Consider the following 24349-nt stretch of genomic DNA (forward strand, 5'->3'; position numbering starts at 1 on the left):
GCAACATTCACCATATAAAATTTCACATGTATAAGACACCAGATCCACAACATAAACAATAAAAGGCATATGAAGGTTAGAACAGATTCTTAAAGGGCATTTAACAAATTTCAATACCCCATCTTAAAAAATCTCTCAATAAATAGACAAGATCATAGCTGCATATTGTAATGGTTAAGTACAATGAAGCCACAACCTACAACTTTATGAATGGCAAAAGCCTGAAACTTATTCTAAGGTCTGCATCAAGACAAAGATGTAGTTAGTATTATTAGGTCCAATTTAGCAACAGGGACTCCATTTTCTCTTAGGCCTCAATTTCAACAGAGGTAGATGACTACCCCGCTAAAAATTATTTCACCTCAGATGTCTAGGAAATGGCCTAACTCCAAATATCCAGGAAACAGCCTAACTGCAAAAATTTCACCCTGATTGGTTGGTACTAAGCTGGGGCAGAACCACAAACCTTAAAGTTCCCGAATAGGCTGAGGAATCTGCCGCCCTGGAAAGTCCCTAACGGCATTCCCCCATGCTCTTTATGACTGCTTGAAGTTGCAGTGGTTTCTTTTGCCTTGAAAATACTTGCTTCCTCCCCTACCCTGGGGAGGTGGTTCGATCCCAACACAGGCTAACTCCCTGAGATACCAGCCTTTTCCACTGAGTTTTTGTTCACTGGAACCAAGTCTTCCTGGTGGATTATTCTCAGATTCTCGGACCCTAACAGTATCTCCTCACCTTCTTCGATGCACTACATAGAAGTCTCAGCCCTGGACGCAAGGACATAAACAAGGGCTCTCTAAATCAAAAGGAGACTGTAAAAGTGTCTTCATTTGCAGGCCAAATGATTTTATAAAGAGAAAAAGGTCCAGTAAGATAGCTCAGGAGGTAACGGCACTTGTCGCCAAGTCTGATGACCTAAATTCAAACCCTGGGACCCACAGAGTGAAGAGAGCTGACTCCTTCCTACAAGTTTTCCCCGACCTCTGTGCAGTGTGACACATGTTTGTCTACACAAATACACGATCAATATAAATAAGTAAAATAAAATTGTAAAAAGAGAAACACATACTTCAAAGAAAGGGGGAACGGATCAAATTACTTGTGTACCGAATACAGGGTTGTGCATGCATCAATAACAACATTCCTGGCTGAGAACGCGGCTCAGTTGGTAGATGACTTGCCCCACATGCATGAAATCCTGGATTTGCTCCCTAGCCGCAAAGTTGAGTACAGTGGCACCCATGATTAATCCCTGAAAAGGAAAGGTGGAGGCAGGAGGATTAGAAGTTCAAGGTCCTCCTCAGCTACATAGTAAGTTCAAAGCCAGCCTGGGTTACATTGTGGGGGCCCAAAACAGCTTGACCACACAGCTGCCATGATAGACTTAGAGGCCCAGACACAGCTGCCTTCACAGGCAGGTATTACCCAGTCTCCAGAAAGCTATAAACTGACCCCACCCAGGGAGGGCTGCATCTAAGGGGAAATACCTGACATTCCAAACATTCCCTATACCCCTAGCCCTGGAAATCCCCTCACCCCAACCTCCGCTATGATAAAAACCCCACCCTGCCTGGGCTCGGGGCTCTCTGCTCTCACCGCTGCGTCGGACAGAGAACCCAAGCTCCAAGTTTGAAATAAAGGCTCTTTGCTTTTACATATGGGATTCATCTCCGTGGTGGTCTTTTTTGGGGGGGTCCTTGTGATGTGGGTATAACAAGATGAGATTCTATCTTAAAAAGTAGTACAAAGTTGTTAAAACAGTAATTCATAATAAAATTCCATTCACAGTAACTACTAAATTATTTTCAAACTCTTAAATAGTTTCAATTCATTTATACACTCACTCATTATGGAGCTGGAGGTTTTTATTTATTTATCTACTTATCTAGTATTGCAGTGCTGGGGACTTGACCTAGGCCTTGCACATGTTGGGCAAGCTCTTCACTACTGAGCTTCCTCACCCATCTCATTTTATAAGTTACTACCTGAAGCACGAAAGACCACTATCCTGAAAAGTCAAGAACATTATTGACACAGGTCAGAGGACACCACCCCCATTCAAAAATGGAAAGACTGAATGACCCAGGACCCAAGACGGGAGGACTGCTACTAGTTTAGGCCAGCTTGGGCTACACAGTGAGTTCAAGGCCATCCAGGATACACAGTGACTACCTTATCTCAGGAAACACACACACACACACACACACACACACACACACACACACACACACACACACACAGAGAGATTTCAGGTTCACAGATTGTAAAAATTAACTCTAGAAATCCAAATTGCCCACAGAGATTTAAAGATTCAAGAAAATACTCATCCTAATACAAAAGACGGGCACTACAAAAATGCTGTCCTAGACAGTATGTATGTACTAAAGGCCCCAAACTGTCAATGTAATTTTGATTAAAAAGAACATACTTGAGCTAGGCATGGTAGTATATGCCTTCAATCCCAGTACTCAGGTGGATCTCTGTGAGTTTAAACCCAGCCTGGTCTACAGAGCAAGTTCTAAGCTACCTAGGGCTACATAGTGAGATCTGTCTCAAAAATCAACAAGACAAAACAACCTTGTAATACCTGCCTTCAAAGAGCACTATGGGGGGACATAGTGACCAAAACATCGGGGCATAGTACAAGGGTCACAAACACCACTGGAACAGAATGAACAACCTCAAAATAAAAGCACATGCACTCAGGTTAAAGTCCGGATCTGAACCACACTCCAAAGTCCAGGCCAAAAGTCTTGGTCAATAGTCTACTGAACTGTCTTTGGATAGAGTCCAGGGCCAGGAAATGAGGTCACTAGGGACATGCGCTAGAAGGGCTATTGAGATGTCAGTACCCTCCCACACACCCCACCCCTCCTTCCTGGCTGCAGTGAGGTGACCCACTTTGTTCCACCACAACTGTCTTGCCAAGATGTTCTTTCTCACTGCAGGATCAGTGTGACATGACCAGCTAACCACTCACTGAAAGTTCTGAAAATCACGTGTCAAAGCAAACCATCCCCCCTTTTTAAGATGTTTATCCTGGGCATTTTGTCATTGTGACGAAAAGCTTCCTAATACATCGTTCGGAGGATTTTCAGCAAAGGCTTCAAGAACTTATCGTCAGGAGGGAAGCTGCTGTCATCAACAAACTGAAGGCAGGCCATCTTAGTCAATTTTCTACTGCTGTGAGAAAACCCCACAACCAAGGCAACTTTAAGAGAGACTATAGGGACAGGAGTCTACCACCATCTCTGCGGGGACATGTGGCAGCAGGCAGGCTCTACCACCATCACTACAGGGGCATGTGGCAGCAGGCAGGCTCTACCACCATCACTACAGGGGCATGTGGCAGCAGGCAGGCTCTACCACCATCCCTGCGGGGACATGTGGCAGCAGGCAGGCTCTACCACCATCCCTGCGGGGACATGTGGCAGCAGGCAGGCTCTACCACCATCTCTGCGGGGACATGTGGCAGCAGGCAGGCTCTACCACCATCCCTGCGGGGACATGTGGCAGCAGGCATGGCAAATGGAGCTGGATGCTGAGGGCTGAGTGCGGCCTCACATCTCAAACAGCAAAAGGAAGCAGAGAGAGAACTCACAATGGTGCATGGCTTTTGAAACCTCCAGCGAGACTACACATCCTATGCCACTACTGGAGGCAGTTGGCTACCTACACACCTAGCCATAAATCCTTTCTTGAAAGGAAGTTGGAGCAGCAAGCTGTGTCGTCAACTGCCAAGTTCTATATTAATTACTCTTCCCTCAGACTCCCACTTCCTCACTCACACCCTGTTTTCTCCCTTTTTATCTCTCAAGTCATTCTTTGACCCAACAGGTCCTCCTTCCTCAAACACTTCAGCCCCTTCTCCATCCTTAAAGACTGAGGAAACCAGCGCTGCTGCCCTTGAATCCTGAGTAATTATCTACCCAGCTGGGAGTTGGCCGAAGTCCCTTTCCAGACAAGGTCTTCTTGCTCTCTTTAGGGGTGTCAGAAAGATACTACAGAGGACACAGACAGAGATGGGAAGAGAAAGGGGTACAGAGTTAGGGTTGGTGGCTCACACCTGTAAACCACGTAGGAAGCTGGAGCAGAAGGATGTCATAAGCCTGAGGCTAGTCTGAGCTGCAGAAAAACAAGAAGACACAAGGTGGGAAGGAGGGATGGATCTCAGGAAGCATAAGGGGCCATGGTGGTTTGAATTAGAACGGCTCCCACAGGCTCATAAGTTTGAATTAGTAGAACTGTTTGGGAAGGATTGGGTGTGGCCTTCTTGGAGGTGTGTCACTAGGGGCCGGCTTTGGGGTTTCCGAAGACTTGCACCCTCTCAAGGCAGCTCTCTCAGCCACCTGCTTTTAGATCAAGATGTGAGCTCTCAGCTACTTTCTAAGTTACCTTGGTCCTGGTGCTTTATCACAGAAACAGAACAGTAACTAATATTAGGACTCTGCGTTTCCTCTGACAGGTCTGGGGTTCAGTCTGCATCTCCCTACCCTCTGAGTCTCCAACCTGTCTCTTTTGACTCAGTTATCAACCCTAGGAAAACGCTGAAAGCCGGGAACTGTGGGCTCCACCTCAGGGCAGAGACAAGAACCCTCTGCTCTGCCTCCCCACATGAAAGTGTGCTTCATGTCCCCACGCCCTGGGGCTTGTTCCTCTCTGCAAAGCAGGATGGAAAGTGAGAAGGCAGGAGTCAGAGCACACAGGTCCAAGAGCCTTGGCCTACTGATGGTCTCTGGCCTGTCTGCCTCCTGCTGTGTCTGTCTCCCTCCGCCTCTCACACATCTGTACCTGTCTCCAAGTCCCTGTAGCCATATGCATCTGGATTCCACAAGCATCATCTTGTCCTCCAAGGGCTTGGGCTGGGTGCATGAAGCCCACGGACAAAGACATATTTCAGGCATTTGTGTGACCCCAACCTCACGGCCTGCTGCTGGAGGCATGTCCAGGAGGCCAGGGAAGCAAAAGGTACTTTTTTGCACAAGGATCCTGTCATGTGCCAGTCACTGAACAGGGTCTTCTCTTCACTGCTACAAAGGACGTGGAACCAGCCCTAATGGAGCAGGCCTATAATCCTGGCTGTTTTGGAGTCCAAGGCAGGATAATCCCAAATTCAAGGCTAGCCTAGGCTACAGACCAAGATCATGTCTCAAAACAAACCAAGAATCCCGGTGGGGACATGGCTCAGTGGCAGAGCTTGTCAAGCACGCCGAAATTTCTAGGTTCAATTCCTAGTTATAGATACAGACAGACTGATGGACAGACAGATGGACAGAGGGAGGGAAGGACGGAGGGAGGGAGGGGCGGAGGGAGGGAGGGAGAGGGTGCTAATCAAGATCAACAACTCAGGAAGTGGGAATCCTGATTCCGGCCTATACCTAAGCAACCCCAGGGGAAGAAGTGCTGAGAGACCCAAGAGACACTGGGTAGAGACGGGCCAGTGACAACAGAGACATCCAGAGTGTCACTCACATGCCTGGACTTGGAAAGACAAGAAGAGAGTCACCAAAGTTCAGAGCTAGTCAGCCAGAGTCCCCAAACCAGAAATGTACCACTCAGACCTGCACAGGCAGCTTGCGGTGGGGTAGGGCAAACAACACTAGCTTGGCCTCCCAGGCCTTGGGTCCAGGAAACCCCTAGGGTGAACTGGCAGCCATCATTACCCAGGCTTACAAACGTCCTTCAAGCTCAGCTTCCTAAGCCACTCCACACTCAGGCTGCAGTTTCCAGCTCCCACAGCGCATGCCCAGTACCCAGGAGCAGCAGAGACAAAGGGTCTTATACCAGGACCAACATCTTCACAGCCTTCAGCACAAAACTGCCAATGCACAAACATTGAAAACAGCCACAGCCCACTGCCACTGATGTCACTGGCAGGACTACTGTCTTCCTGGGCCGTTGCCTGGCAGCTCAGACACACTGGGGGTCCTAGGAGCCCACTGCCCACTGACCGCCTGGGCAGGTCAAGGTGAGTTGCCTCTAGAAGGCCAGGGCCAGGTGCTGGCTGGCTTCCTAAATTCACCAGAACCCACAGATAGAGCTCAGGACAAAAACAGACTTGGTACTGGGTAGCTGGGGGGCAGAATGGATCCTGATGTCCCAAGCAAAGATACAAAAGCATCGAAATCCCAGGTTACAGAAACCAAATATGAAGGCTCCAAGAGCTGGGGGTCAAGAGACACTGGGGGAGAGTACCCCACAGTCAAGTTGCACAGACAGTGGGGTCCTAGACTAGTCTGATTATGCGAGCTACAGATTTCCCTGCCCTGGATCCGGAAGCCAGACCACAGACTCACCATTTCCAGCTTCCAGGGGATAAAGTGTCTTCCCTCGGGCCTTCTCAAAGCAGTGTGTCACCAAGATTTCCCAGGAAAATTCAAGTTTCCATCTGCAAAAGAATCAATGTCACACGGGCTCCGGCTTTGAGACCGTTTCATTAAAATGTTAACGTTCTTACTTATTTATTTTTATTGTGTGTGCATTGGTGTTTTGCCTACACGTTTGTCTGTGTGATGGTGTCAGATCCCCTGCAACTGGAGTTACAGGCAGTTGTGAGTTGCCATGTGGTTGTTGGGAACTGAACCCGGGTCCTGTGGAAGCCGGTGCTCTTGACACTAAGTCATCTATCTCTTCAGCCCCAGAAATGTTCACATTCTTACTGGAGATATTGCTATACAGAAGTAACACTCTATGTTGGCGACTTCACAGCCAACATTCTACTTGACTCCCAGCTGACAAGACTTCCATCAGACTCCAGAAGGAGGAGTTCAGAGGGAGGGGTTCTCCAGAGTGGGGGGGAGTCCTCCAAAGTGGGGGTTCTCCAGAGGGAGGGGGTCATCCAGAGTGGGGGGGTTCTCTAGAGTCAGGGGTTCTCTAGAGAGGGGTTCTCCAGAGTGGGAAGTTCTCTAGAGTGAGGGTTCTCCAGAGTGTGGGTTCTCCAGAGTGTGGGTTCTCCAGAGTGGGGAGTTCTCTAGAGAGAGGGGTCCTCCAGAGTGGGGGTTCTCCAGAGGGAGGGCTTCCTTCCTCATCCCATATCCCCTTAATTTCCCCCTTTCTGTCTGGTCAGTCCTTCCACAAGCCATGCCTTCACTATCTCCTCAGACTTCCCTCCTCCCTCCTAACTGGTCTCCACGATCAGACCTCCTTCCGGTCACCTCATCCTAAACCCTTTCCCTTGACTCTTTCTCAGATTGAGGCATCCTCTCCCGCAGACTCTCACCTCCTCCATCAGGTCCCAGGCCTCCTCTACCCAGCCTTCATTTCCTGCATCACACCCGCCTTCTTCCTTCACACCTCTCAATCTTTCTTCCTCCTACAGACTCTTCAGTTCCTCATTTATCCTCAAGAGACTGCAGAGCATCAGCAAACACTGCCTCTCCCATCCCTTTGCGGCCCTCCTAGAGTCTAGTAGACACCAACATCTAATTCCTATGATGGTCAATCCCCTGATCACCCTGGCTGCCCAGTGACAGGCAATGAGGGAGTCATCCTCACTAAGCCCCATTCCCTGGCCTCAACTTACCTTTCCGTACAGTGGTCAGAGCCCCTGTCCTATCTTTCCTTAGGTTTGAGGGTCCCAGCAGGGAGGACTGAGCTCTGAGCAGCATGGTCTCTCCAAAGCAATCCCCCACTGTGGCCTGGCTGTGGGCCCACGACACTGAGAGTTAGGGGGTGACATCACCTCAATCTCCAAGAAGAGAGTATTGACATCTCTGAAGTCCCACAGAGGGGATGACTGGGATTGGAACCCAGGGCCCACCCTCTGCACCTCCAAGCACGCACTCTACCACTAAACTGGTTCCCTGTTGATTTTTCTTTTAAGGACGGGGCTTAACTGGGTTGCCCAGGATGGCCTTGAACTCAGTCTGCAGCCTAAGCTGGTCTCAACCTCCGGATCCTTACTCCTGCCTCAACCTCCTGAGTAGCTGGGATGACAGGCCTGTACTGCCATGTCTGACTTGAAGGTGAGATCTGAACCCAGGTGTAAAAGCCCCCTCCCCCTTCTCCTTATCAGGGCACTGAGGGGCATGTACATAAAGAAGGCAGGAAGGGTGAGCCCTCTGAACACAGCTGCTTTTGGAAGCCCACATCCTGGCCCGTCATCTGCCTGGCTAGGGGCGTAGACAGCAAAAGCCCTTTTCCAGCCCAGGCCTTCACACCCACTTTCAGGATTTCAAAGAAATGCTAACAAGGAATGAGACAAAGGAGGAGAGAAAAGGGGACAGAGATGCAGGGTGATGGGTGGCTCCTGTGCTCAAGAGGCTGGGGTAGGGCCACCATAAACGGTAGTCAGCCTGGGCTACAGCATGAGAAGCCCTGCCTCAAAAGATGTGTGTGGGGAGAGACAGAGAGAGACAGCGGCAAGACTGGGTGTGAGGGATGATAGGGGCAGGCCAGCAGGGAAGAGGTGACAGGGAGGTAATGTCTCACTTGTGGTGGTGGTGGTGGTGGTGGTGGTGGTGGTGGTGGTGGTGTGTGTGTGTGTAACAAGGCATCCGTCGACCAGAGTCTCTTGCCTTGGTTATCTCCATCCAGATCAAGGCTGCCTGAGCTAGAGACAGAACACAGGGAGATGGGATTAGACCCAGGGGCCCAATAAGATGACAAGCCCAAAGACCACTTCAAGGTCTCCCTGCTCTGGAGACCCCACCCTTCCTGCTTTCTGCTTCAAGAGATGGTTGTTTTCACCTCTTCTGAGTCCCTACTTCAATTCTTTGGGTGCCTCTGGGAAGAGCCTGGACACCGGGGCTGCTGGGCACCGCATCAGACACTCCTGTTCCATGGGGGCTGGGTTCATGACACAGCGCTTCCCTGGTGTGCATTGCCCAGGTTCCATCACAGAGAGGGCAGGGTAGTAAGTACCCAGTGAGGAAGTGGGAATCCGGATTCCAACCCATGCCCTAGAGAACCGGACTCAAGAAAATAAAAGCCCAGAGAGGAAGAGATGGTGGGAAATCAGAAGGCACGTCTAAAATCGGTACCGTGAGAGAGAGCTAGCCCTACAGAGCTATCCGGAGATTCAGAAATAACACACAAAGCAAGAGGCAATCAGGGCAGAGGGTAGCGGGGCGCGGCCGTGCAGCGACACAGGTCCAGAAAATCCTGGGGCAACCGGGGACTGGGGCCAGAGAGCCGGCGCTGTCCAGCTGAGGAAAGTCCTTTCAGATCAGCGGGCTGCGGGGAAGTGCCGCAAGCCCCAAGCCCCGCGGGGGCCTTCGTCCAAACACCGGGACCCGCGCCCCTGGACCTCCTGCCACAGCCCTGTCCCGGCGCGGGGAGTCCCCACGCTGGGACCAGGGATGCGACAGGACGCCCGGGATGCCGGGAGCCCGCCCAGCCCCCACCCCATAGCCGGAGGGACGGAGGGCTCGGGCTTGGGGACTCTGCCGCCGCCGGCACCAGCTCCGCGGGGACGCCGCGCTCACCATGGCGGAGTCCGGACACCCCGCGTCCTCGCTGCGCGGCGCAGAACCGTGCCGGTACCGACAGAGTCCCCGGGACCTGAAAGGCCGGCTCCGGACCCCAAGATGGTGGTCCGCCGGCGCGTCAGGGACAAAGGCGCCAGCAGGACCGCGAAAGCCCGCCCCCTACCCTCGGTCTGTTCGCCTGATTGCACGCTTCTCACCTCGGCGCTTTCGATTGGACAGGGCTCCAGTTCTCACCCGGCTCAGACCCTGAGTGACAGGAGGTGGCACCAATCCATGGGTAGATAAAGCAAGAACGCTAACTTTATTCCCATGGTTTAAGAATGACAACTTCTTAATCGCAGATATGGTGAGACCCAAACAGGAGCAACAACCTTGCAAATTAAGGAACCCATTGTGTTAAGCCACATACTTTGCAAATTAAGGAGCCTATTATGTTAAACGTCCACACTTTACAAAAGTAATTTTATATTTAAAAATAATTTTCTGTTTCTTAAATCTGATGTAACCTGCAAAACATGTGACCCCAGATAAGAAACCTGAGAAGCATCATCAGTTTCCAATGAATTTTAGGTGAAAATATTCGAGAAAAAAAAAAAAAAAGAGATTTCCAGGAATGATCACATCTGTCCGTGCATGACTGACAAAGTGACACTAAAAACCACCAAGAGAATTATCAACATTATGAGAAAGAAGAGAGCATACAAGCTGGGTGGTCCCAGCAGTATTCTGCACTGCCCCACGGTCCAGCTGTCACTCCAGACCCTGGGAATTGCTCTGATTCAGTGCTGACAGGATCAGAGGCAGCAAAAGGTAAGGGGCAGTTAAAGCAGTACAGGCTGACTGTATGTAAGCAGCTTATGCAAATCACCCTATTTCTGTAAATACGCTTTGTTGTTTTGAACAATATTGTAGTTCCTGAAAATGTGTACCTATGTTTGTCACCTTTTAGCTTTGTAAGGACAGGATGTGCCTGGCTTGATATTTAACCAAGCTAGCAAAATGCTGAGCGTTGTTTTTGGTTTAAAAGATGTTTTGATGTAAAAGTTGGGGGAAAAACATATTTGACGTATTTGTTTTTACTAGAGGTTAATGCTGGAGGGTGGGAAAAACATGTTTGTTTTTGAAGTATAAATGAAGATGGCTCAAGCGATTCGGGCTGGCCACTTGTGTGAAACTCATCTGGTGGTCCGACACTACTGCATTTCTTTGCGCTGAAGCCTCTTCCTGTCTTAGGACTTGGACCCAGGCTGTGGCTGGACCACGGCAGCAATGGGCAGCACACAGAGATACCGTGCACAGAGCATCCTAAAACCCAGAACTTGCTACCCACCGAGTCTACAGTGAATTCGAGGAGGACATTTTAAAATAATCCAATCTCAAGTTACAATAGATCACTAAACGCAAGTCTCACGTGAGGACAAGGCCTCTCTCTGGGTATTTTCTCCCTCCCAGTTCCTCTGTGGCTACCAATACAAATGAACATCCTTCCTTGTCCCTCCCAGTTCTTCCGCCCTTCAGCAGCTTGTATCAAAATGAGGTCCATGTGACATGGTTGGAACTCTCCATGGCAACTGAGCTTCCTTCACTGCTGTGGTAAGGAAGGCATGGACTCACCTTGGGTTAGGACCACACAGTGCCTTGTCCCATTGCTCCTCACTGTTCTCTGTCCTGCTACATCTGGGCCAACCTAAATCAGGTACTGTTTTTTTAATTTTATTTTATCAAAAGGGGTGGCCATGCTTGTATAATGTTTTCTGAGTATCCCCATTGCCACGTGACAGGGTCATTTTATTTCCTATATCAGACTAAGGAAGTCATAGCTGATCTCAACAACAGTTCTTTTGATTTTGAGGCATTATTTTATATAAAGCATCTACTGAGTTCTGAAGGGAACACAGATTCCCCTGCAGCCACTGAGCCTCCAACGTCTTATGGCCAGAATATGTACCTCCTTCTTTATAGTTTCCTTCTGAACATTCCAGATTCTTATAGAAAGGAAATTAATGCCATATCTGATGAGAGGCAAAAATTCCCTTTCTATGGAAAAAAAAAGTTAAAGCTTGATGCCTCCAGTCCAGGAACCTCACAGACTCTGACCCCCACAGCCAGAACACTAGTCCTCGATGACCAAGGAAACTCTGGAGTTGGGTTGCACATGCTACCCCCAATTCCCATTAACTTTGGGGCCTTGGCTTTTGCTGAATAACTCCAGGTTGAGCAGTGTGCTGCTGCTGGTTCTCAGGCAATTGCAGGAAGAATCAGTGCTGGGTAAATGGTACTAGTTTGATGGGCTCTACTTCTCATGGTCACTCATGAGGGAGGACAGGATACAGGCAATCATGCTTAGGTTGGTAAATTCAACCCGCCCAAGAGGCTTCTCCTTCCCTTGTGGTCATTCAAGAGGGGATGGAAGACAAGGGAATTGCCTCACACACTGGGGAGGAGGCACAGTGTTATGTGAGGTGTCTACTGCATCTTCTTTTGGCCGGGTAGATGAGTAGACACATACCTTCAACAAAGGCTGTGCCCTAACCTTGAAAATCAAAACACATAATAATTTTCCGTATTTTCACATGGTCCAAGTATAAACTGGGATATTGAGGTTCTGGGATTGACTCCCAGCACTCACATAATGAATTACAATCATCCATAACTCTAGTTCTGGGTATCCAACACTCTTCTGACCTCTAAGGACAGCAGGCATGTATGTGGTATACATACTTACATGCTGGCAAAGCATAAAAGAAATGAATATAAAATAAATGACCTGCAGAAAAAAGTCAATTATAATATTGTATTGTCTTACAATTTGATTTCTTTTCTTTGGGAGGAGGGCACCTATTCATTAAATTCTTCAGATCGTCTGCTTCCACTTGCAAGCACATGCTGATTTCAGGTGAAGGCTTTCATGTAGGTAGACATCCTCAAGTCTAGCCAGTGAAGATCTTGTTAGGCACAATCACGGCCTGAGGGAACCAGCCCCCAGGCAGCACACAGGGCTGAAAGGAATCTACAGCGCTGGCAGGACTGAGACTTTCCTATCTGGGGGTTTAAGGAAAGAAGCTACTCATGCTCTCTCCGCATGGATTTCTCCTTCAGTACTCTGTTCATCTTTGTTCTACTTCATTGTTCCGTTCTCTCTTGTCTTTCTATAGCTTATGTACCCCCAACAAACTCTTTCAGGAAATAAAGGAGTCACAGAGAGGTCACATTCCATTTCTCAAGTGAATGATTATAGGTAAAGATATGATTAAAAACAGCCATCCCAACAACTCACGTGAAATATATCTAAGTAGCTTGTCATGTGCAAGCAAAGAGCACATTTTCTCAGGCAACCCTTTTGTTGACAGGCTGTAAATTGTAGTTATAAAGAAAGAATCAATTACTTTATTGTGTCTGGAGAGGTAATCTGTAAGCGAGTGTTGCAACTCTGGGGCAAAGGTATCCTGACTGCTCGGCTATACCTTGAGCTGCTAGGACAGCTCTGGTGGCTGGAGCTGCAATGGGATAGTTCAGCTCTGGAGGGAAAGGTATATATAGATATACCTTAAGTTGGGGTGCGGTGTGGAGGGGTGCACTGCAGGATATAGCAACCCTGCTCCTCTCCTGGAGAACCACTACAGCCTAGCTTTGCTCAGCCCCCACTTAAGGGGGCTTCTCAGCAGATCTCTGATTCTTTTCTACAGCCCAAGATGTTGCTTCTTTTGCTTCACTCTGCTAAAGAGGAAACCCCTGCAGAAATGTAGCAATCTCCCTGACTCTAGAGAAAAGTTGTTACTTTTTCTGCTCCACCTTGCTCAGTCCTCTAAGAGAATCTCTGCAAGGTTTTTTCTGCTCAGTCCCCTAAGGGACATCTGCACAGGTGAATGAAGATTTTCACACCCAAATTCTTTTGAGAAAGATTTATTTGGGAAGGAGTAGTCCAGGAGAGCATCTGCCTCTACCAGGGTGGGAGAGAACAGCCCACAACTGAACAGGCAGGGTGGTTTATATAGGGTTTCTTAGGGGTGGAGTTTCTCCAGGGAGAAGATTTCTGTTCAGAGATTGGTTAGTTTCTCCTCCTCAGGGATTGGTTGGTTTCATTGGTCAGGGGCAGAGATGGTCCTGATATCAGAGCCAAACTGCTTTTTCCACTGGCCTTTCTTAGCTTTTTGGCTCTAATTCTACGGCCAGGGCATATTTCTTTGACTGGCTCTGATCCTAGGGACAAAGTGTGTTTCTTTGGCACTGGTTTCAGAGTCAGGGCATGTTTCTTTGCTTCTGGGTTCAGGGATAAAGTGTTTCTTTCACTGGCTCTGTTTACCGTTTGAGTCTCTTGAGCCTCCCTCCTCTCCTAGAAGGAATGTTTAAATTTAGAGGAAACTACTGTATAAGTACTCCTTACTGTCCTTGCTGACCACAGTCCCCTCAGTTCAATGGGCAGCTTTCCAAGTCTTGGCCACCACCTCTGGCTATTTCATGGTGGGCAAGAATCAGAGATAGGGTTCTGTGGTAGTTTGAATGTAATTGGCCCCCATAAACTCATAAAGAGTGTCATTATTAGGAGGTGTGGCTTTGCTGGAGTAAATGTGTTCTTGATGAAGGAAATGTGTCATTGTGGGGGGAGTGGGCTTTTAGGTCTCATATATACTCAAGTCATGCCCAGTGTCTCAGACCACTTCCTGTTGCCTGTGGGTCAAGATGTAAGACTCTCAGTTCCTTCTCTGGCCTCATGTCTGCTTGCATGCCACCATGTTGCACCATGATGATAATGGACTAAACCTCTGAAAATGTAAGCCACCCCAGTTAAATGTTTTTCCTTATAAAAGTTGTCACCGGTGGCGGCGGCGGCGGCGGCGGCGGCGGCGGCGGCGGCGGCGGCGGCGGCGGCGGCGGTGGCACAGGCCTTTAATCCAGCACTCAGGAGGCAGAGCCAGGTGGATCTCTGTGAGTTCAAGGCCAGCCTGGTCTCCAAAGCAAGTCCCAGGAAAGGTGCAAAGCTACACAGAGAAACCCTGTCCCGAAAAAACAACAAAAAAAAGAGCTGCCATGGTCATGGTGTTTGTTGACAGCAATAGAAGCCCTAATTAGGACAAGGTCCTATGTACTTGCAAATCCTGGCCCAAGTACACAGCAGCCACTGTGTTCTACTACTATTCAGTAAGTACCCTGGCAGGCATGACACTGATGAGGACCCCAACATTCACATGGGCTCCCAGAAGCATCAACTGTGACATCCTTAAGGTCCCCAGGACTCAAGATGGCCTGACCAGGTCAGGCCAGAACTGATTTACTACCAGGGTGAGTAAACTACCAAGAGTCAGAGCCATGTGGGGGGCTTCTAAGGTAACTGAGAGCTCAAAACGTAGACAGACAGGGCTTCAAGTAGTTGGGAAACATAAAAGAACTTGATGCTCCTGTGATACATGTAAGATAGCCTTACTAGTATAGGCTACAACACCCCGAAACCCAGATATGATAACCCCTGGAGCTTGGGACCAAAGGTTCTAAAGCATAAAGGACAAACACTAAAAGGTACAGGCAATGGGAAGCCAGGGGACAGTGTCTAATGGTGCAGATATGTGTGTTAGAGAATCAGTAGACTATGGTGTCCTAGGGACACAGAATTATGAACTAGGTTGAACCAGATGTTCAGAGCTATTGTTTCCATCTAGGAGTCTTGATTGGGTTTGTTTTTCTCACCAATTAAAGAGTTAAAAGGCAAGAAAATCTCAGACATAGCAGGCAGTAAGAGGTAACAAGCTTTATTACAGGTGAAGAAATGCACACACAGCAAAGTACTCAGAAAGAGAGTCCAACAGAGCAGGGAGGGGACTTAGAAACCAAAGTCCATTTTCCCACTGGAGGGATGGAGGTTTTAAGCTGCTTTGAATGGATCCTCTTCCTCTCATTTCTGACTGGTCCACTTAGAAGAAAGGGGCTTGGATAGGCCCACAGTATTAGATCAACTTGTTCAGGACTGGTCTTGAACATGTTTAAGATGCTCAAGTGGCCTGGAGCAGTAAGCCAGAAAAGAGGCCCCATTGACACGAGGAAAAGCCTGCAAGGCCTTTATCTCAGGTCAGGATGGTAAAGAAGGTGGAAGTCTGTCATCTTTATTATTTATCTGTAGCCCCTGTCCCTTCCAGGGATCTGTCTGGTTCCTACTCTCTCACTATAGAGAACCCACACTTGAGCTTGAGAAACGAGAATTCTTGATATCCCTCTATGTAGGTTCAGCCAATACAGAAACAGGGTTTCTATGGAGACTGGTATTAGGGAAGTTAAAAATATTAGGATTCAAGATATCAGGAAGTATGAGAATTCATGAGGAACTGAAGTCTGAATCACAGGGATAGAAGCCCACCCTTATGACAGGCCAGTTAAAGTGGGACCACAAGTTCAAGGGCAGCTTGAGCTACAATCAGACCCTTTTACCGAATAAAAATGTGTTGTTGTTGTTAGAAAGACTGGGGTGTGGCTCAGTGGCCTAGTACTTTCCCCAGCATGCACAAATTCCTAGGTTCCATCCCCAGAACCATCCACACAAACAAAAATAACACAGAAATGGATCACAAGGGTCACATAGAGATGAAATAGAAAATGGTAGTCCAATCCATGTTTTAGTGTCTCCAGGGTGTAGCTGAAAGTTTTCCCGTGTTCCACCTGGCCCATGGTCAGGACAAATCTCTTCTCACCCACCAGTCCCACAGCCACTTGGACCAAAATAAACACACACAGGCTAATATTAATTTTAAACCATGGCCATGGTAGGCTTTTTGCTATCTAGTTCTTATGTCTTAAACGTACCCATTTCTATAAATCTGTACTTTGCCATGTGGTACTTTTATATCTTGCTTCTCATGGCGGCAACTGGCAGTGTCTATCCCAGCCTTCTTCCTGGTTCTCTCTTTGAATTTCCCACCTGCTTGTAAGCTGCCTTGCCATAGGCCAAACAGCTTTATTTATCAACCAATCAGACCAACACATATTCACAGCGTACAGAAAGACATTCCCCCATCACTTCCCCTTTTCTGTCTAAACAAAAGGAAGATTTTAACTTTAACCTATTAAAATTACTTATTACAAAAGTTATCAAGCAAGAATGTTATAATATCTAGTCTATTTGTATTTTGTAAAATTAAAGAAAAAAATTTCTATCTATCCTATATTTGTGAGTCTAAAGTTTCATATCTAATTTATCTTATCAGAACTAAGGAAAATTATATCTAGTCTTCAACTACATCAAAGACCTCAGAAGACTACAATAGTACCTAAGTAAACAAGAAGAGCATTGTAAGCAACTTCCAAAAAATCTAGAATGACAGAGACAGCTGCCAGCCTGGACAGTCATCCAAAGTTCCTCTGTAACATTGAGGCATCCATCTTCAGCCTATAGGGCTAGTCTCTCAGTCACTTTTCTCTGTGTCCTGTAGAATGTCTGGCAGTTTCTTCTGTGAATCGGGAACCTGAAGGACCATCTTGCCTTGCAAAGTTCAGTGGTCACCTTCCTATGGGTCCTGCATGTCCAGTCGATATAACATTTTGTCAAACAGTCCAGGCAAGAACAGTTTCTTGCCCAAATGGTTATTTTTGCCAAGAAGAAGATAAACTCCATATGGTGTGTCTTCGATGCCCATCTTCCTCTCTGAAGTAAATCAGTGCTGCCGGGAGCAGACTAAGTTTTTAAAACATTTTAAATGCCATATTCTGTAGGTCTTTGAAGTGTTTGATTACCTACCTTACTGAAATATATCTATGTATACCTAGAAAACTTAACATGACTATAAGTTTGACTATCACAGAAGACTAATTATTAATCTGTATTTCTTAATTATCCATTATAATTTAAATGAGCTGTACAAACAGAATACCTTAAACAAGAGTAGAAATATACATACAGTATAACAAAATTAGCTTTAAATTTGTATCAATTAACTAAAATCTATACCAATGTAAAACATTTTAAACAAGTTGTTGCTCTTTAAAAGTTCAATAATCTACCCTTTCTTCCTATCATATCTATACTATCCCCTTTCTTCTTTAGAAAGAGATTGCATTTTTCGAGACAGAGTTTCTCGATGTAGCTTTGCGTCTTTCCTGGAACTCACTCTGTAGCCCAGGCTGGCCTTGAACTCACAGAGATCTGCCTGGCTCTGCCTCCCGAGTGCTGAGATTAAAGGTGTGCACCACCACTGCCCGGTCATTTATGTATTTTTTTAGTAGATGCTGGGACAATCAAATTGCAATTGCACTTAGATTATTTTAGTTTGAGCAAAAGAATGCAACATTTAATGTTAATCTTCCCAAAATGATGGAATTGCATCGTACATGACTGGGTACATTGAAATGTTAAAATCTTTAAATTTGTGTGACAGAGGCTGGATTTGTAGCCCAGGCTGTTCTCTAATCCATGTTCTCTCTGTCTCAGCACTGCCACACTCCGCTTGATGAAAGATGCAGATATCAACTGGAAAACCAGGGAGGTGGAAGATGGTCTCTTAGGGTTGAGGGTCTCTTGGGAGTATAATTTCTTTTAGGGACTGTAGATCTCTGGCCTAGAGACCTTTGCAGTCTCTTTACCAGCTGAGGTTGGTTGTGCCTGACTTTGTACTTGCAAACAGATGTGCATTACCTCACACTGCAATTCTCCCTGCCTCGAGGTGGTTCCCACCATTTCATGGACCGGGAAGAGTAGGGCCTACAGATTATTCCACAGCTGCCTGGCCCTCAAGACTTGTAAGTGTGGGTACTCAGTTCTCAATAAAGGGTGGCTACTGGGTTCTGGACTCTACCTACTTCCTAAGCCACAACATTCTTTATACCCGGCATCCCACATTAATCCTTCAACAGTATTTTCATGTTTTTCTTTACTTTTGGTTCTCTCCTGTCAGCATTGTAACAGCCATTTCTGCTTCCAAAAATAGCCTGCCTTCAGTGTTTGCCCACTCAATTCCAGTTGGCTACTCCCCTCAGAGCCACAGCCAGGCTCTACACTCACTCAATTTTTCATTCTAATTTCTAAAGTGTTCCCAAATCCATGTACAAAATATTCAATGCAAATATTCAATACAATGATAATATTCTCACTGTAATCCTATGAAACAGCCTGATACGGAATCAGATCCCAACCCCGTTCCCATGGGAAAACTGCAGTGGGTCCTCCCATATTCCATCAGTTGTCAGCATCCCACTTCCATGTTGACCACACATCCCTCTTTCCAGATGTCCTGGAAAATTTTCCAGATCAGTATGAATATGGGCCTAATTCAGTCTTTTTTTTTTTTTTTTAACACTATGCAGTATTTTGTAGAAAAAGTATGCCCTAATTCCTTAATGCTTTGTAGATTATTTTGAATTTGTAACTTTATTGATTCCTAGGTTATTTTACCATTTTCACAACCAGTGACATTACCAGTTCTTATCAAGAAAGCTCTATCAGTTTGTTCTCACCAGCAGTGGAAGAGTTTACAGCCAAACAATGGCCATTTAAATTTGTATTTTTCTGTTAATTTATTATTTTTACATTTGTTGGATCTTTGTTTGTGTATGTTCACTTACCAATAACATTATTTACCTAGGTTAAATTTTCTTTTCCTCACTAATTTGAGAACTATCACAAAGAAATGGTGAATCCTGTGGATTCTGGAACAGAGCATGAGGGTTACATATATCTGTCACTTGCAATGTTCCAGAAATGTTAATTTAGTGTTAATGTTTATTTTATTAGGTTGGTAAAATAATGCATGCAACACCAAGGATAACCTGATACACAATAAATGCTCAATGATAGCCAGTCTTTTATATTTTACACATTAGTTCTTTATTATGTTGTGAATAATCACCTTTTGTGTTTACCTTATCTACAGATATATGTAAGGAAGGAGTTTTAAAGTATTTTATTAGCACATGTTAACATATTATATATAATAGTTTCATTTATTTTCATACATGGCCTCTCTTACACACACACACACACACACACACACACACGTTTGTTAAATCTTGTCACCTTTCCACTACTTTTCAGAAAGGTATTTTATTAATGCAATCAAGTCTATCATCTCTCCGTCTGTGGATGTTACTGTAAGAGACTTTTGTCAGAACCATTCACTGAATTGGCTGCCTCAGGGAGTTCTCCTTTCCATCAGTCTACCTTAGCAGTTTGGTCAGGACCTCAAGGTGCTTTTCATCTTCCAGACTCAATTACTGTTCTTTCACAAAAAACAAATGTTGGCTGTTCCTTTTTATGTTTTACCAGAAGAACAGTGTTTCTTTTCTTATGGTTTCTCTTTCCACATCATACTTCCAGAATGTTCTTATCTGTTGAATTGCTTAACAAAGAACCTCTAAGCAGAAAACAATGAATCATCAGTCATATTTTCTGCTGCTTGTTAATGTTTCCAACTTGATGTTCCATAATCACCTTGTTTTGGTTTTGTTTCCTGTTGTGATAAAACACCCTGACAAAGGCAACCCAAGTGAGAAAGAATTTATTGGATCACAATCCCAGGTTTCAGTCCATCACTGCTAGGAAGCCAAGGCTGCAGAACTTGAAGACGCTAGTCAGTCAAGAGCAGAGAGCAGTGAAGTAATTCCTGAACCCTAGGGCTCAGCTGTCTCTTTTATTCAGTCCAGAGACCGGCATGTATGTGAAATGGTGCTGCCCCACATTCCACTTCAATTAAACCCAATAAAGAACAACACTCACGGGGCTAAAGAGATGGTTCAGTGCTCAAGAGTGCTTGCTGCTCTTGCACAAGACTCGAGTTTGATTCTCAGCACCAGAGAATTCGATGTCCTCCTGTGCATGCACATGCTTACACTAATGCACACACACACACACACACACAGTAATGTCCCCCACAGAATGTTCACAGGCCAACCTCATCTAGACAGTTCCTCATTAAGATTCCCTACTCAAGTCAGGTGGTGGTGGCACTCGCCTTTAATCCCAGCACCTGAGAGGCAGAGCAGGTGGATCTCTGTGAGTTTGAGGCCAGGCCTGGTCTGCAAATCAAGTTCCAGGACAGCCAGGGCTATTACACAGAGAAACCCTGTCTCGAAAAACCAAAAAGATTCTCTAACTGAGGTGATTTTAGACTGTTTCATTAACCATTAAAAGTAAGCAACATATACACTAAACTTCTAAAATTGAATTCCATATATAAAATTATATATATGAAAATCAGACAAGCTTTAAGACATACTTGTTTTTTTTCTTTACATTATAAACAGTATATATGGAACATTTCTGTACAAAAGACTATATATATTTGTAACAAATATGCATGCAATACATGTGGGAGCCCACAACTGACTCAGTTTTCCAGTTTGAATCTGAAGTCTATTCTGAGTCAACAGAGTTCAAGCTTGTTTGCTCCAGGGCTGTGAGAAAGACCTGATTAGCCCATGGGAAAGAACATACTATCTAGCTAGATGCAGGCTGCTGCTGACAGCTAGAGATACGCTGAGATAGAAAATGAAACTGCCTGCTCCTTGACACAGGCAGGATAGACAGTGGTTGAATGCCTGTGCTGTGCATTGTTCTACCTCTGTCCTTCAAGACTGTACATAAGCTGGCTGTGAAATAAACTCAGGACTGTCCGGCACTGACCGGCAGACCTCTCAACTCTGTTCTGTCTTCTTCATTGTCTCTACAATCCTCACGCCCTCAACCAGATACCCAGCTGACTGTTGGCAGGCTCCAGCAAACACACAAAAGTGAAAAAAGTAGGTCTGAGAACAAGAGAAGACATTTGGTTTTAACTTTGTAGTGCCTCTTTCATTTCTGTACCACAACAGGCAATGACTATTTGAAAATCAACAGTAGTATAAAGAACCACCTCCTCAGTCCCATTCAGTTCGTCCCTTGTTCTAGCTGCTGATCACTGTCAGTCTCATTCACTGCCTCTCCACATACACACTCCTTCACCACGTTCTGGGAATCCCTGCTCATTTAACCCCACCACCAAATATGTTCAGTAAGGGAAGCATTAGGCTGGAGAGGAAAACATGGAGGGTACTGTCAACACAATGCTCCAAGTGCAACCAAGACATACCCAGCAATTACACCACACACAGCATTTCTTAAATGATTCTTTTGACCATTTACAATTATTTATTTATGTAGGCAGTCATAAAATATTTTTGTAATATACATAAGAAAAACCACATTTAGATGAGTAAGAAATATAATGGCAGGTGATAGGATTTAGTGTTTATAAATGAAACCATCAATAATTAACAGTCAGAGAAGAAATTCAAACTGTATTTAAAAACTGAAGCCATGTATTTCAACATTTCTAAATTGCAAGAAGGTATTGGGCTTTTAGAGGTAATATGGCTTACTATTTTTTCAATGATCTCAAAACACTTCTAGAAACTGTCATAGATGGATTTGAAAGGAAAGAAAAAGACAAGAACTTTGGCAAGCAAAGTAGTAGTTCACAGCAGCTTGGTAAAAGTTTAAATCTTTTTATGTAAATGTTCTTCAATTTATATTTGTTCTTATGATAAGAGGAAAAATTAATATGTTAATATGAGGAATCCCTAAGCTAGATGAAAAAATAACTATTTAATAAAGCTTGAATACTATGAAAATGTGCACCACACTGCATAAATAGAAACGGAGTGAATGCAAGCCATGTGATTTTTAATGCTTCTATACAAAACACTTAGCTCCAAATATCACATAGTGTCACTATCTCCACATCTCTTCAGAAAGTAGCCCCAAGTCCATATTAAACTAATAAGCTTTTGTTGTCTTTTCTCATCCTATCACTAAACATGTTTCTGCAAAACTCTTTGAGAGTGTATTCAGTACTATAGCAACAAGTCATATCATGAGCCATGAATGATCACAACCTTTTTAAAAAACCACTGAGGCTGGAGAGGGAATCATCAAACCAGAGGTTTCTGTTTGTGACCGAGGGGGACCTTGATACCTCAAAAGCAAAGCTCCAAAGGACAACTCAGAACTTGATTAAGATTTTTTTTTTTTGTCATGAAAAACTGGCTAATTAGGTTTCTAGAAAATGAGACTCATGAATCGACTGTCAAACACTTATGAATGCAAGAGAAACTGGGTGAAGTTTTACATAGAAAAGATATAAATACTGCATATGTAGTGAATATTTGCACAGACCCTTTTACATTTAAAGCATAAAATACAACTTGTAAATCTGATGCTCCTAACTATGTCTTCTTAAGACACTTTTTGACACAGCTCTCGAAGCCTCTCCACGATGCGGAAGTTCCCACACTTTAAGGCTTCCCAACGGGCTTGTAGCAAGCATCAGGCTGCCAGAGGCGGATATCAACAATCACCTGGTTGAGTTTCTGCATCCAGAGATCCCGCTCCTCTTTAGTATCAGCAGAGAGCCAGTTCCTGCAAGGGTAAGCAGAAGTCAGTCTCCCTCCCACCATTCCATGCCCCCACACCCTTGCTAGGAGAACACAAATCCCTACAAACCAAGATAAGAGCCCCACCGGGAAGAGCACAACAGAACACTGTCACTCTTGGTCTGGTTAACTAACCATAGCTCACACTCGTTTCTTAGTGTTCTTGGATTTTGAGATGGAAGCTCAGGTCTCATTGAGTGACTGGGACATCCCCATAGTTCTATCCAGCAACAACAGGATGAGTAGACTGTGTCACGCTCTAATCTCCATCCCTCATCACAACCCACTCACTGAAGACCATCTTCAGGCTCTCTTGGGCATCTGTGCTGGGCAGTCTTTTTGCTGACCTGGTACAACTAGGGTCATCTGGGAAAGGGGAATCCTTTCCTCAAGCTGCTCTTTGTTTAGCTTGCTAGCCTTCAACCAGACCATCAATAATATTTTCCACAAGCCTAAGACTAAAGCTGGCAATTCCTTAGTTGACAGAAACAACACGGGACCAGTACATACTTGGTGACACAGAGTGTGTCCCTGCATTGGCTGACAAGAGTCTCTCGGTCGTCCTCTCTTTGTGGTCGGACAGTAATTAATTCCAGAGTGTTGCGTCTTGCACAAAATTCTCTGTTGGCTGGTTCTACCTGATGACTGATACAATTGGCCAGATTTATCCTTCCTATGGGATTCTTTAAAAATAAAATATAGAAAGTATTAGTAGGAAACAAGCAAGGTTATTTAAATCAGTAAGCATTAAGCAGTGCTTAAGCTGGCATAAAGTTAGAAAATCGTTATTTAAAATTTAATATTTAACAACCAGAAACAAATAGGCATGACGCAGCCAAGCATGGGAAATGGCTTAGCAGCCTGGGACTTCACTAGGCTTGGGTCTCACACACACCCTCTCTGCTCAATGAACTTAACAACCTCTTGGCAGCCCTAGGACCCTCACCTGCAGCAGGCTGCACATATATCTGCTTTAAACAACAGGAACAAGTTTTCCCTTATCAAACACCCGATAACAGCCAGTTTCTATTCAAACACAGAAGAAAACAATCCAGGAACTGCAGGCAATGGACTGCTCTGGCCCACTTGGGTTTGGGTGCATGCTCAAAAATATTAATCTATGTTCCCACATAAACTTTTAGGAAACACCCTATTTACCATCTTATGACTATGTATGCATATGCGGACATACATGTGCACACATTTGAACATGCTTTCTCACACATACACTGTGCACATCCCAAAACATTGTATATCATTAAAAACCAATATAGAAAAACTCATTTTAGACAACAGAAAGTTCCTCAAATTTTTTAAAACTAGAATTACCATATGATCCATTATAGTCCCATTATAGCAATGGTTCTCAACCTATGGGTCTCAACCCCTTCAGGGGGTTGAATGACCCTTTCTCAGTGGTTGCCTAAGACCATCCTACATATCAAATATTTACATAACAATTCATAACAGTAGCAAAATCACAGTTATGAAGTTGCAATGAAATAATTTTGGGGTGGATGGGGTCACCACAACATGAG

General features: G+C 45.4%; 2 protein-coding genes across 5 annotated transcripts in view; both read right to left on the reverse strand.

The window, feature by feature from the left end:
• Nucleotides 1–9541, reverse strand: part of LOC128120594 (zinc finger protein 25-like) — a 97322-nt gene extending 87781 nt beyond the window's left edge. Inside the window, exons 1-2 of one of the 2 annotated variants that reach the window (XR_008221911.1) lie at nt 9426–9541; nt 6297–6388 (exon numbers count right to left, since the gene is read on the reverse strand). The gene's annotated coding sequence lies outside the window, so the exon portion shown is untranslated. Of the gene's footprint in view, nt 1–6296; nt 6389–9425 lie in introns of those variants that run through there. The other variant, XM_052754753.1, reaches the window with a different exon arrangement.
• A 10343-nt stretch (nt 9542–19884) lies between these two features.
• Nucleotides 19885–24349, reverse strand: part of Anln (anillin, actin binding protein) — a 63163-nt gene continuing 58698 nt past the window's right edge. For all 3 annotated transcript variants that reach the window (XM_052754798.1, XM_052754783.1, XM_052754790.1), the window contains 2 exons: nt 23322–23494; nt 19885–22797 (listed from right to left, as the gene is read on the reverse strand). In XM_052754798.1, the coding sequence (XP_052610758.1) occupies nt 22674–22797; nt 23322–23494 (297 nt within the window). In that variant the 3' untranslated portion in view covers nt 19885–22673. The remainder of the gene's footprint in view (nt 22798–23321; nt 23495–24349) is intronic.

This window comes from Peromyscus californicus, unplaced genomic scaffold (genome assembly GCF_007827085.1).
Source record: "Peromyscus californicus insignis strain IS unplaced genomic scaffold, ASM782708v3 Scaffold_11__1_contigs__length_118956290, whole genome shotgun sequence".
Classification (NCBI taxonomy): Eukaryota; Metazoa; Chordata; class Mammalia; order Rodentia; family Cricetidae; genus Peromyscus; species Peromyscus californicus.